Source organism: Gigantopelta aegis, chromosome 8, assembly GCF_016097555.1.
Source record: "Gigantopelta aegis isolate Gae_Host chromosome 8, Gae_host_genome, whole genome shotgun sequence".
Lineage (NCBI taxonomy): Eukaryota > Metazoa > Mollusca > Gastropoda > Neomphalida > Peltospiridae > Gigantopelta > Gigantopelta aegis.
The window spans coordinates 19388118-19401680 of NC_054706.1; the positions used below are offsets into that span (position 1 = coordinate 19388118).

The 13563-nt window shown below is 37.0% G+C and overlaps 1 protein-coding gene across 1 annotated transcript in view; it reads right to left on the reverse strand.

The window, feature by feature from the left end:
* Positions 1 to 371: 371 nt before the first annotated feature.
* LOC121378836 (phospholipase B-like 1) overlaps positions 372 to 13563 on the reverse strand; it is a 32878-nt gene continuing 19686 nt past the window's right edge. Inside the window, exons 6-10 of the mRNA XM_041507173.1 lie at positions 12489 to 12689; positions 11109 to 11249; positions 9618 to 9803; positions 7598 to 7704; positions 372 to 4447 (exon numbers count right to left, since the gene is read on the reverse strand). Coding sequence (XP_041363107.1) covers positions 4271 to 4447; positions 7598 to 7704; positions 9618 to 9803; positions 11109 to 11249; positions 12489 to 12689 — 812 coding nt within the window. The 3' untranslated portion in view covers positions 372 to 4270. The remainder of the gene's footprint in view (positions 4448 to 7597; positions 7705 to 9617; positions 9804 to 11108; positions 11250 to 12488; positions 12690 to 13563) is intronic.

The window sequence follows — 13563 nt, forward strand, 5'->3', positions numbered from 1 at the left end:
AGATTGTGGTATGTGCTATCCTGTCTGAAGGATGGTGCATAATATAAAACATCCCTTGCTACCAATGAAAAAAAAGAATAGCAGGTTTCCTCTAAAAGTAAATGTCAAAATTCCTAAATAGCCGATGATTAATAAATCAATGTGCTCTTGTGGTGTCATTAAACAAAACAAACCAAGTTTTGAACATATTAATGTGTGAATAAATGTGAAGGGAACTTTCTAAGTCATTGTCATTAAGCAGGATGTAACCCAGTGGAAAAGTGCTCACCTGGTTCCTTTCTTAAAAATTAAAATTCAAGTGAAACAATTTCTCATTTTGTTTTCTAACAACAATATATGTTTATTTCCAAACAAAGTACACACAAAAGCACTTTGAATGTAATGAATATAATACAGTTTATTTATATTTAAAAGTTATACGAATCATGGTATTTCAAAGTTATACGAATCATGGTATTTAAAAGTTATACGAATCATGGTATTTAAAAGTTATACGAATCATGGTACACAACATATATGATACATGTATATGCTTAAAGCATAATAAAATTGCATTATATATCTTTATACATTTCAGAGACAAAATATTAACGGTATGGCTAGCTTTGTAGTGTGACATGGTTAAAACATGGACAGTTTCATTTTAAAATAATAAAATATTGATTTAACACTTGCATACAAAAATAAGAATACGGAGCAAATCTGGCCAGAAAGGATATTCAGGCCCAATGAGCTGGCCTAAAACCTTTTCACCATGTATTCACATCATTCCACCCATACTATTACCGGTAGTTGTATCACATTCATAAAATTCAATGCTATTAATATAACATATTAAAGGTTTAAGCTTGAGCAACATTCAGTGAGAAATCTCTTCTCACTCGAAGATTTAGAGACGAGGTAAAGGAATACCTTTATAAAAACTGCAATAACAGTTATTACATTACCAGATTAAATTACCAGTATTATTATAATGCCAGTTCGGTGTATGAACACAATGAAGTATATACATACAGGTATACATACGATAACACAGCACAGTATACATTTATTATGTGGCTTACATGTATATACACAAAGTATACATGAAACATTAATGTGTTTTAGTTAATGACATACTAGAGCATAGTAATTAATTAATTATTGGATACTGGATATCACATTAAAAAACTTCTAAATCAATCATCAGAGGGAACCCACTACATTTCTCCATTAGCAACAAGGGATCTTTTATATGCATTTTATCACAGACAGGTGGGTAATTGGTTAGAACACAAAAACAAAAACAAAAACAAAAACAATGGGTTCACCAAGAGGGTTGAACCCCATGACTATGGCACCTCAAGCGATCACTCTACTGACTAAGCTAGGTCCTGTCCCAGTTAGTATACATGTAGTTACAAATTTTACCCTGCTTTATTTGCAGCCTTTATAGGACTAATAATTAATTACATCTCCCTATTACTAGCGTCTACTGGCTTTTTAGATCAACACATATATAAATATTTTTATATACTTACCATTTGTGACACCCAACAGCCGATGTGTATTTTTGTGCTGGGATGTCGTTAAACATTCATTCATTCAGATCAACATATTTACATGTATGTCTGTATACAGTATAGAGCCAGACATATTGAAAAATGTCCATAATTCATTCTTTTAAAATCACGTCCAATGGCTACAGTAATGTTTTAATCAGAGACATGTTTGAATATTTGCACACCCTAGGACACCTGATATTTTCTGCACCCACACCCCCCCCCCACACCCCGCCCACTCCACACATCCAAAACCATAATATAAAATTAGATTCTACTAGGCTACTTGGGGAGGTGGGGGGGTGGGAGAATTGGCGAATGGATCTGGATTAAAGAGCTAGTAGATTCCGATTTAAATCCCGCCCCCCCCCCCCCAAACATATTGCTGTTCCCTATGCGTTAATACGGCTCTGGTTTCAATATCCTCTAATGATATTGTTTGTCATCCAGTACAAGTTTCAGTTTGTGCTGGTGTCTTTAAACATTCAGTCATTCTTCCACTTTCCTTCTCTCCCTTTCCTTCTGTCATTTGTAACCGACTAGCTAAAATTATATGTAGCATTATATCAAAATGTTTATTACATTGTAACCTTTCCTTTAATTTGAAAGGTCAATTTAAAATTTTAAAACATATAAAAATAATTCATAATACACACATGTATGCAGCCACAGTGGTTTGTAGCGAGTGAAATCCTAACGATCAAGTAAAACAAATTTTAATATTAAAAATTCTATATAACAATCATGAATATATTCGTCAATTAAAAATTGTGCGTTAACTAAAACATTTATAACATACATATAACAAATACAAATACACTTTAAAACATTAAAATGAAGTCCAGGTTAAAATAGGTGATTGACATAAATTCTTCATATCATTAGCATGATGTGACTCCTTCTAGACCACTTGCAGCATATCCATACAAGTTTTAAATTGCTGAAAGACATGCATATCATTTTTAAATTTTATTTCATCTGGCTACTTACACATGTAACTGAAAATTATCTTTATAAATTATACGTAAAATGTAGAGGGCCTAGTACATTTTAAAATCCAATAAAGTATGGTTTGATCAATCAATCAATAAATAAATAGTTATGGTCTGAATTTTCAATTTGTTACCAGAGTGTGCATTGCATTTTTTTAGAATTTCACAAAAGTGTAAAAGCAATGCTCTCTTACCTATTCCCCACCCATACATTTTATAATTTTTGTCTTGCATAGGTACATGTTGCATGTCCACGAGGTCAAGCACTGAGTTCATTCATTAACCCTTTCAGCACTAAGAACCATTTTCAAACAGACGACTTCAGCATAATGGATACCAGTAATACAGTGCAGCAACTTTGGGGTGAAAGGTTTAAACTTGTTTTTGCACCAAATAATGTTAAATCAATGTGAAAGGATGGAACCAGTCAAACAATTTTTAAGTGCTTGCATTCTTCAACATACAATGTAGCATAGAGGTACCTTTACAGAACTGGAGTCTAGTTTTACACGTAAATGTAAATCTACGACTGAAGAGCTATGTACGAAAAAACAAACGTAAGTTACGTGTAAAGTTGGACGTAAATATAAGAGTGCCTCCTGTTACAACTAACTCTGCACGTAAGTCGTGTACATATAATAAATCAAGCACGATCGCAGTTATTTACTATTATTTGCGGAAAATAGCAACATTTCCAATAATTGAAGCAGTTTGTGATGGCGAACGTCCACGGATTGAACATATATTTTGTTTGTGATCGAACGGATGTTTTCGACTCAGCCATATTTCTCCTGAGTTATCTTTTCCTTTTTAAAAATGTCCTAAAGTTTGTATCAAAACGCAGATCCTCACCAATACCAAAATGCCATGGTTCTCCATTTGCGATGTTACTGTTAGCAGACGACAAACGAAATTGTGCTTTGCGCATTTGTTATTTACCCGGTAGACATTTTTCTAAATCTTTTTTTAAAATTTCTCAGGTGAGAGAGTTGCAATCGTAAATTTACATCCAACTAAGTTACATTTATGTTTACGACCGTCTTTGAGAATAAGGTGCTTCTTGCATGTAAACGTAAATCTACGGCAGACGTAAGTGCTTGTCGTAGACGTAACTTTACACCTTTTCGTGAATATGGGTCCAATTACAATTCTCAGATTTTTCAAAGGCACCTAACATGAACAAGCTTCTCGCAGTTTATGTTGAGCCATGGTCAAAGCAGAGTCAAAATTACTCTAATACAAAAAGGGCATAAAGATGAGAAAAAAGAGGAAAACAAATTTTGGCATTTTTTGATAGTCAGTGGTCACAAGAGTGATGACAACATATTTCAGCTCAAAGATATATGTGACGACTGGAATCATTAACATGTAATTATGATTATTAGAGTTGTTTGTAGTGTTAAACGTGACAGAGTGTAAAAAGGATTATGTTAGTATTTCAGGCAATTAATACACAGCCAAACTATTAATTCATCATGAAAGATAATACGCACATAGTAATTAATAGAGAAACATTTTTTTTCCTGTTGATGTAATACATTTATATAAAACACTTAAAAGTTATAAACATTTTTAACAAACAGGTGCCACTCAAGTGCTACATTAAAATTCCACATGACGTTATTTTAATCAAGGTTAACTATGAAAATTATCACACCTCATCCATACTCTTCTTCGAAGATGCATCATATACAGGTATGTGGAGAAATGTTCTTTATTGATGTAACTGGACCTTTTTCAATCGTCTTTGAAGAGTGGAGAGGTAGTTATGAACTTGAAGTTGTAGGTCTCTGGCAGACCAATGTGAGACTCATTGAACACCGATGTCCATTTGAAAGGCGGGAGGTTGTCGCCCAGAGTGGGACCATTAATAATATCAGCTGTAAATGCTAATGCCATTTTCAGATCTGACACCTGAAACAAAATACCAAACAATGTTCAATAATGTCTGCTGAACTTAAAGCCACTGAAACAAAATACAAATACAACATTCAATGTCTGCTGAACTTAAAGCCACTGTAGCAAAATACAAAACATTAAATAATGTCTGCTGAACTTAAAGCCATTGAAACAAAATACAAAACATTAAATAATGTCTGCTGAACTTAAAGCCACTGTAGCAAAATATACTACTCAAAAGAATTTAAGGGTCAGACGATATTTTCGACATTATTTTCTGAATGTCAATTATATTAGCTAGACCATAATGTCACGCATGGTATTGTTCCATTTTGACGAAAGTGGGTCTAAGCAACCCATAAATGAATTAAAATCCACTGTCATTGACACTGTCGACTAGTTCTAATGGCGAAAACATGCTTACATTTGCACGTAAATTAGGGCGAAAGCGAAAGGTCTGCTAAGTGCCCATAACTTGCTTTTTAACAAAGCGCTTCATTTGCACGCTTTGCACGTGTATTCCATGTTCCCAATGCTGAATTTCCGTATAATTGGAGCTTGCGTTCGTGTACGGTGCACACTCCAAATTCGACAATGGTACGACTTCAACTGACTATCGAAGATCGAGGAAGGGCTATTGCTTGGCTTCAGGATGGCAATACGCAAAGAAATGTTGCTCTGAGACTTGGTGTCAGTCAGAGTGTCGTTGGCCGACTGTGGCAACGGTACCAAGCAACGAATTCTGTTCGAAATCGTCCACGTTCGGGAAGACCCCGAAGCACTACAAATAGAGAGGACCGCTACATCACCAATATGGCTCTACGTCAACGCACAACCACTGCACGCCGATTACGTGACAATCTGCGGACTGCGACTGGAACTCGAGTGTCTGATCAAACCATACGCAATCGTCTGAGAGCCAATAATCTACGCTGCCGTCGCCAGGCTGTTCGACCACCACTCCTACCACGTCACAGAACGGCCAGACGTCACTGGTGCATGCTTCATCTGCGGTGGCAACGTGTTCAGTGGGGTCGAGTGATGTTCACCGATGAGTCCAGGTTTAGTCTCCAGTTCAACGACGGTTGGGTTCGTGTCTACAGACGTCCTGGGGAGCGCTTCGCTGACGTTAACGTTAGACAACGTCACCGGTTTGGTGGTGGCAGCGTCATGGTGTGGGGCGGCATTTGTATCCACCACAGGACCCCCCTCTATGTAGTGGATGGCAATCTGAATGGAATCCGCTATCTGAATGAGATTATCCGGCCGTTGGTTCTCCCAGGCCTTCAGCAGATTGGCGGCGGGGCAGTTCTGCAGGATGACAATGCCAGACCCCACCGCGCCACGGTGGTAACGGACTTTCTCAGACAACAAGGTATCGCCAGGATGGATTGGCCAGCATATTCGCCTGACTTGGCCCCAATAGAGGACGCCTGGGACGAATTAGGCAGGAGAGTTCGGGATAACCATGCCCCTCCGGCCAACCTTCATGATCTGGGTCAACTTCTTATGGCAGAGTGGCAGGCCATTCCCCAAGAGTTCTTCAGACGTCTGATCAACAGCATGAGGCAACGATGTGTCGAGTGTATTCGCGCCAGGGGTGGATTCACACACTATTAAACGAATGTTCTAATGTGTAAAATCCATGTTTGACAACCTTCAACTTTGACAGCATGTCATGTGACTTTCTTGTATACAGTGACGTTTATTTGTGTTTTTTTGTAAATATGGAACAATAAATAAAAAAATTGGTATAGTTTACATCATCAATCTAATACACTCTGAAACTTATTTGGTTATAAATTTTTGACCCTTAAATTCTTTTAAGTAGTATATACAAAACATTAAATAATGTCTGCTGAACTTAAAGCCATTGAAACAAAATACAAAACATTAAATAATGTCTGTTGAACTCAAAGCCACTAAAACAAAATACTGCAGATCAGGAAATGTTAGCAAGCATAAAATGTTAGCAAAGCCATACAATATGCTAATATTTCATGATGATAAATTTAAAAAGACATAAGACAGACTGTTCTGAAAAAATGGTGGGTAGAGACAATAGTGGGTTGGGATATCGGTGGGTAGAGATATCGGTGGGTTGAGATAATGGTGGGTTGAGATATCGGTGGGTTGAGATATCGGTGGGTAGAGATGACGGTGGGTAGAGATATCGGTATGTAGAGATAACGGTGGGTTGAGACAACAGTGGGTAGACAACGGTGGGTTGAGATAATGGTGGGTTGAGATAATGGTGGGTAGAAATATCGGTGGGTAGAGATATCAGTGGGTAGAAATATCATTGGGTAGAGATAATGGTGGGTTGAGATAACGGTGGGTAGAGAGATATCGGTGGGTCGAGATATCGGTGGGTTGAGATAACGGTGGGTCGAGATATCAGTGGTGGGTTGAGATATCGGTGGGTAGAGAGATATCAGTGGGTTGAGATAATGGTGGGTTGAGATATCGGTGGTGGGTTGAGATATCGGTGGGTTGAGATAACGGTGGGTAGAGATAACGGTGGGTAGAGATATCGGTGGGTAGAGATATCGGTGGGTAGAGATATTGGTGGGTAGAGATAACGGTGGGTTGAGATAACAGTGGGTAGAGATAACAGTGGGTAGAGATATTGTTGGGTAGAGATATCGGTCGGTAGAGATAACGGTCAGTAGAGATATCGGTCGGTAGAGATATCGGTGGGTAGAGATAATGCTGGTTTGAGTTAACAGTGGGTAGATATAATGGTGGGTAGTGATACTGTTGGGTAGAGATATCGGTGGGTAAATATAACGGTGGGTAGAGATATCGTTGGGTAGAGGGAGGTCCCCCATACCCCCTGTTGATTGTGGTTGCATTCAGTTCCATACCCAAAAATTTCTTTCTGGCAGAAACACTGACTATTATTTAGCAAAATTGTATTAACTTAAAGTAAAGTAGGGCTAGTGAATTTTTAATTGTGGCTAATAATTTTTTTTAATCAATGATCCCATGGCTAGTGGATTTTATAAAAATTCTAGAAGTCCTGGTAGAGATATTGGTGGTTAGAGATAACGGTGGGTAGAGATATTGGTGGGTAGAGATAACATAGTAGTAGACAGTGAAAATTATGCAAGACACTGATGAAATGAGCCAATCACAACTTGGACAGTGCTACACTTCACTGACCTTGGTATCGTAACATCCATCCGCTCTGGGATTCTTACTTTCAAGATCTCCTCGACAACAGATTGTGTTGCAAGGATTACTTTGTGAATAGGGATCTTTCGTGTAATCTGAAACAAATAAAATACATGTGTAGATCATGTTATCAGTACACGTGTTCTTATCTTAATAGGGATTTTACAAATAGCAGGCATCGAAATAAGCATTGTGTCTGGTAATCCATTTACAGGTTACCACAAAATATAGCCTGGTAACCCATAGGTTACCACAACTATATGAAAGTTAGAACTGAATTCCTGTTACTACTACTTTTAACGCCCTTGCATGTGTGCCAGATGATTATTGTAGTATACATGTATTTATGATTCATTCTGTATGTGATGGCTGTTCTTAATGTATTACATATAATTCTTTACAAGTATGTGACTCATATTTAATAACTGAACAATTGAATAGATAAATTGATGTAAATAAAAATGTTCTGTTTTCTATTTTCTCGTATTTTATCATACAACAATGAAAGATAATAATAATTCTGAAATTGTATTGCAACGCGCGAACATCGGTACGAGAAATGAAATCCAGAAGTAAATTTATCTAGTGGACGCTGCTTAAACGCGGAAACCGAAACCGAAATGTATTAACATGCTCATATACCACTGGAGTTTCGAGCATGTCTGTCGCGGGTCCGGTCTCTGGATATCCAGGGGCCTGACCCGCGACAGAAGCTTAAACGTGGATTGCCGAAACTGCTTGCAATTGCACAAGTGCGCACAAACATCGGTGCAATTTCGTACGAGAAAACGAAACACGGAAGTAAATTCATCTAGTGGACGCTACTTAAACGCGGATAAACTATAATTGCTCGTCCTGTCATGGACGGAGGAGCCGGCCAAGGCCAGCTCTTGTGCCCATGACAGGCGTGCGCTACAACAGCTTGTTCTGAATGTGCACGTAAAACCCTATGACCTGACCTGACCATAATTGCTTGCAATTGCACAAGTACGCGCGAACATCAATGCAAATCCTTACGAGAAAATGAAACGCAGAAAACTGGAATGCATTGTCTGGTTTACGTTCAGAAACGAAACTACCGTTAACGTTGACATTTTTGTCGACTTTTCTTACATGTGGTAACCTCCTGGTAACCTGAACGACCGTTCTCGACTTATTTCGATGCCTGAAATAGGCATGTTATGTCATCTTGCTCCAAGGGGAAGGAAGGAAATGTTTTATTTAACGACGCACTCAACACATTTTATTTATGATTATATGGCATCGAACATATCGTTATGGACCACACAGACATTGAGATAGGAAACCCACTGCCACCACTTCGATTAGCAGCAAGGGATCTTTTATATGCACCATCCCACAGACAGAATGGTACATACCATGGCCTTTGTTACACCAGTTGTGGAGCACTGGCTAGAACGAGAAGTAGCCCAGTGGGCCCACCGACACATCAGGCGAGTGCTGTACCACTAAACTATGTCAAGGGGAATATTGGTGCAAGTATCCATGAAATCCATCAATGGAAAAAAAGGACTATTTGTTTATTAACATCACAGCACATCTATTTGATGTTTAACATATTATTACGTAGACTACTCCTGCTGATAAAACAGCAAGGGTATTGTGGCTATTTATGTGACAATTTGTATTACAAGTGTATAAGAATAAAGAGTGCGAACACATAATTATGGCAAGTGAGTGTGAATAAACCGATATTTTACCCAAACAATTAAGAGATTATAAAGTATGGATTAGGTCCTAGTTAAAAAGCTTTCCAACACTTCACTAGTAAAAATATAATAGCCTACGACCAATATCTTAAACTGTCTGTGTAAAATACAAGTATTTACTTCACAAGTAAAAATAATACAAATAATGTATTTTTGATACTCAGTCTGTCGAGTTCTCCAATTAATTAGTGAAGGTACTAGTTAGTAGATGTTCGAGCTCAGTCTTTTAAGGTTTACCAGACTTGTTAACTATACTGTTAAGCTATATTTCCACTAACCATTATATCTCATAATATACTTCATAGAGTCCATGCCGATAACATTGGCTTCATCTCTGCGGAATATTGTTGCTCGTGGCGCCATCTGGTAAGAGTTTTCTGCACCGAACCGTTCAGCAAACTGTGGATAGCCGCTTTTGTTATAGATCTCTTCAAAGAATGGAACGTTATAGGAAGGCCAATATCCTGAAAGGAAACAAACTTCATAGGGTTATCTCAAAAACTATTTTTAAGAGCACATTGATTTATTAATCATCAGCTACTAGAAGGAAGGAAGGAAATGTTTTATTTAACGACGCACTCAACACATTTTATTTACGGTTATATGGCGTTAGACATGGTTAAGGACCACGCAGATATTGAGAGAGGAAACCTGCTGTCGCCACTTCATAGCCTACTCTTTCCGATTAGCAGCAAGGGATCTTTTATATGCACCATCCCACAGACAGTATAGTACATACCACAGCCTTTGATATACCAGTCGTATATACCAGTTGCTGGAACAAGAAATAGCCCAATGAGCTCACGACAGGAATCGATCCCAGACCTACCACACATCGAGCGAATGCTGTACCACTGGGCTACGTCCCGCCCCAGCTATTAGATGTCAGATATTTAATAATTGTAACATATAGTCTTAGAGAAAACCAGCAACATTTTTACATTAGCAGCAAAGAGATCTTTTATATGAACGTTTCCAGAGATAGGACAGCACATATAGCCTTTGGTGATACAACAGCTGTGGAGCACTAGTTGTAATGTGGGGGGTATCTGAGAATGGGTTCACTGAGAAAGTTTAATCCTATAATTCAAGCACAAACTGTATACTATGCTTTTATTAACATGCGTCTCTTAAAGTTAATTTGTCACAGGTATGAGTGCCATAGTTTGCTTTTTACAAATTAATCTATCCCACACATAATCTTTGCATGACTAACTTAAGAATATAAAATTATTATGAGCTATTTACATAGTGATGAATCTGGGGCCCAAAATAAAGTAAACAGAAAAATCTTTGACCTCAAAAAAGGTATGGGTGGAAAACATATGTAATATCTGTGTCTAAATAAAAATTTCCGCTAGTAAATGAAATTTGGTTTTAATTTTTTTAGGCATGTTTACATTTAAAAAAAAAAATTAGGGTAATATGCCATTTGTTTGTGGCCAGGTTAAATTGAAACGAAAAGTAATTTTGGCCATGATGTAAATCAGCTAGTACCTTTAAATTAAAACAATTCAATGAAAAATAACAATCTTACAAAACTGGCTTTAGCAGATCCACCAAACATAGAGCACTGGGATGCCTACAACTCACCCCTACCCCCACCACACACACGATCTCTCTCTCCTCTCTCTCTCTGTCTCTCTCTCTCTGTCTCTCTCTCTCTCCGTCTCTCTCTCTCTGTCTCTCTCTCTCTCCCCTCTCTCTCTCTCTCTCTCTCTCTCTCTCTCACACACACACACACTCCCGCCCATGTAGACAGTTCTCACCTGCTCTAAGAATTTGTGTCTGATCTCCTGACTTAACAAGTGTCGGTATCTGCTCCACTACCCACAATGCACCATCCAAGATGTTCTCTCCCAGGAAAATCTTTTTAAGATCTATAACCATGTACTGATTATTGTAAGTGCCTGAAATAAAAGAATAACTGTTGATGCTTTGTGTCAAGTCTAAACTGAGAATGTTTAACACGCATCAAGCGAAACAGCTCTGTTAAAAACGAAAATGAGCAGGTTTAACAAACATCAAGCAAAACAGCTCTGTTAAAACGAAACAGAAGCTTTAACACACATCGAGCAAAAGAGATCTGTTAAAAACGAAACTGAGAAGGTTTAACACACATCAACGCGAAACAGCTCTGTTAAAAACGAAACTGAGAATGTTTAACACACATCAAGCGAAACAGCTCTGTTAAAAACGAAACTGAGAAGCTTTAACACACATTAAGCAATAGAGATGTGTTAAAAACGAACATCAACATTTGTCTACAGATGTTGGATCCATCAACCAATATGCAGGCAAGGCATAGTTACCATGATTATTACTCATATGGTTAAAAATATCTTGGTACATATCAAAGTGATACGTCACACTATAACGCCAACTGGGATGTAACACTTCATGACGTCATCGACTGACGCACTACAGCTTTACAGGAACGTCATCCAAACGAGTTGAGTGATATAAATTAAGATCGATTATGGGTAATAAATAGGATATTAAACTCGCTACCAATTCGTATCATGTTTATGTTCCTCATGATATAATTTTCATTGTCACTCGCTAAAGCTTGTGACAAATAAAAATTATTTCACTCGAGAGATAAACCTGATATGAAACGGAAGCTCATTTAATATCCTGTAAATATGATCAGTGCTTTCCCTAGCTTGTTTTAGCAAGGTGCGGTACTATGCCACAATAGGGTAGTGCCATCTTGCCTTAATCGGTATGGCCTTTTTTAATAATTAATTCAAAAACTGCCTCAGTCTATAAAACATTAAAAAAATATATTATTAATTAATAAAATATACCTGTTATATATTTTGCTATTCATTTATTAAAGCAAGCATATTAATTAGATTTATTTCTATTTCTATTAATTTTTTGTCTATAATGAAAACAAAGTGCCATGAAATGGTGAAATTGCCCCAGAAGTGTTTAGTTCAGACACTGGTATTCTAGACAATAAAATGTATTTGATATATAATTTTAGTTCGGACTTGTTAGTCCAAAACATCTAACAATGACTGTAAACTCAGGACACAGAAAATGATATACAAAGAAACTTCACAACTAGAATATAAAATAGCGAAATCAGTTATCTTTTGTATCAGAAAACTGTAGAAGACTAGAATTATTAAACTGCATACCAGAGTTATATTGTGCCACAGTCAAAGCCCACTCCTGGCCTGAATTTGCCATCATGTTTGCTGTTCTCACTCGTTGCCATGCCAACACAGATTCGGGTTTAACATGTTTATATAATGATTTGTCGAGTATTGAGTTTGTCGTCTGTAGCATAACCATCTGACTACCAAGCAGGTAAAAGTCATCAAGAGATTCTAGGAAACCTGCAAAAATAAATTACGTTCACATACTGATCTGCAATAAGTACCAAGTTGTTTAGATATAATGTATAAATAAATGGCTAAACAAATACATTTTTGGATGACCTAATAAAAAAATAAAAAATTATTCGCTTGTCAATTACTAGTGTAATATATTACATATTAATGTATATTCATGTATATATTTTTTATTTATATATTATGCACAATGGCTAGTCTATAACATGATTGTAAGGTAGTAATATCAGGACCCCAACCTGACACTACCAAATTTGTTTCTGGGGTTAATAAACTTTAAAAAAAAAAAAATAATAATAAAATAACAATTAATTATTTTTTTTTTAAATTGATGAATGTATGGATTAATGAATGATTTAACTCCACATTAGCATATAAACAAAAATACATAATTGAATGAATAAATGTTAAATAACACTTTAGCAATTAAGGTAAGTAAATAAATGAATGAATGGATGGTTTCCATCAATTTTCATAATTCTAAAATTATTGTGACAGAGTAACAAGAGTACTAGTGAGGTACATGAAATGCTAGTCAAAAGTAGATCGCAGTGACCTAGTTATGGTATGCGACATACTGCCATCCCATGTTGTACTTATATGCAAGGTTTCATGATTCTATATCAATTGATAAGGAATATATGGCCCTGGCACCGACATGGATTTCCTTTAATGTGCAGTAATGAGTGAAAAGTCGGTCATAATGACCTAGTTATGGTATGTGATACACCGCCATCCCCAAGATGTACATGCATGCAAGGTTTGATGTAGGACCCTGCGAAGCTTTGTATATTCGATTCGATTCGAAATCGTTGCGAACCTTCGATTCAATTTTTGTGTACTCGGAATTTCGAATATT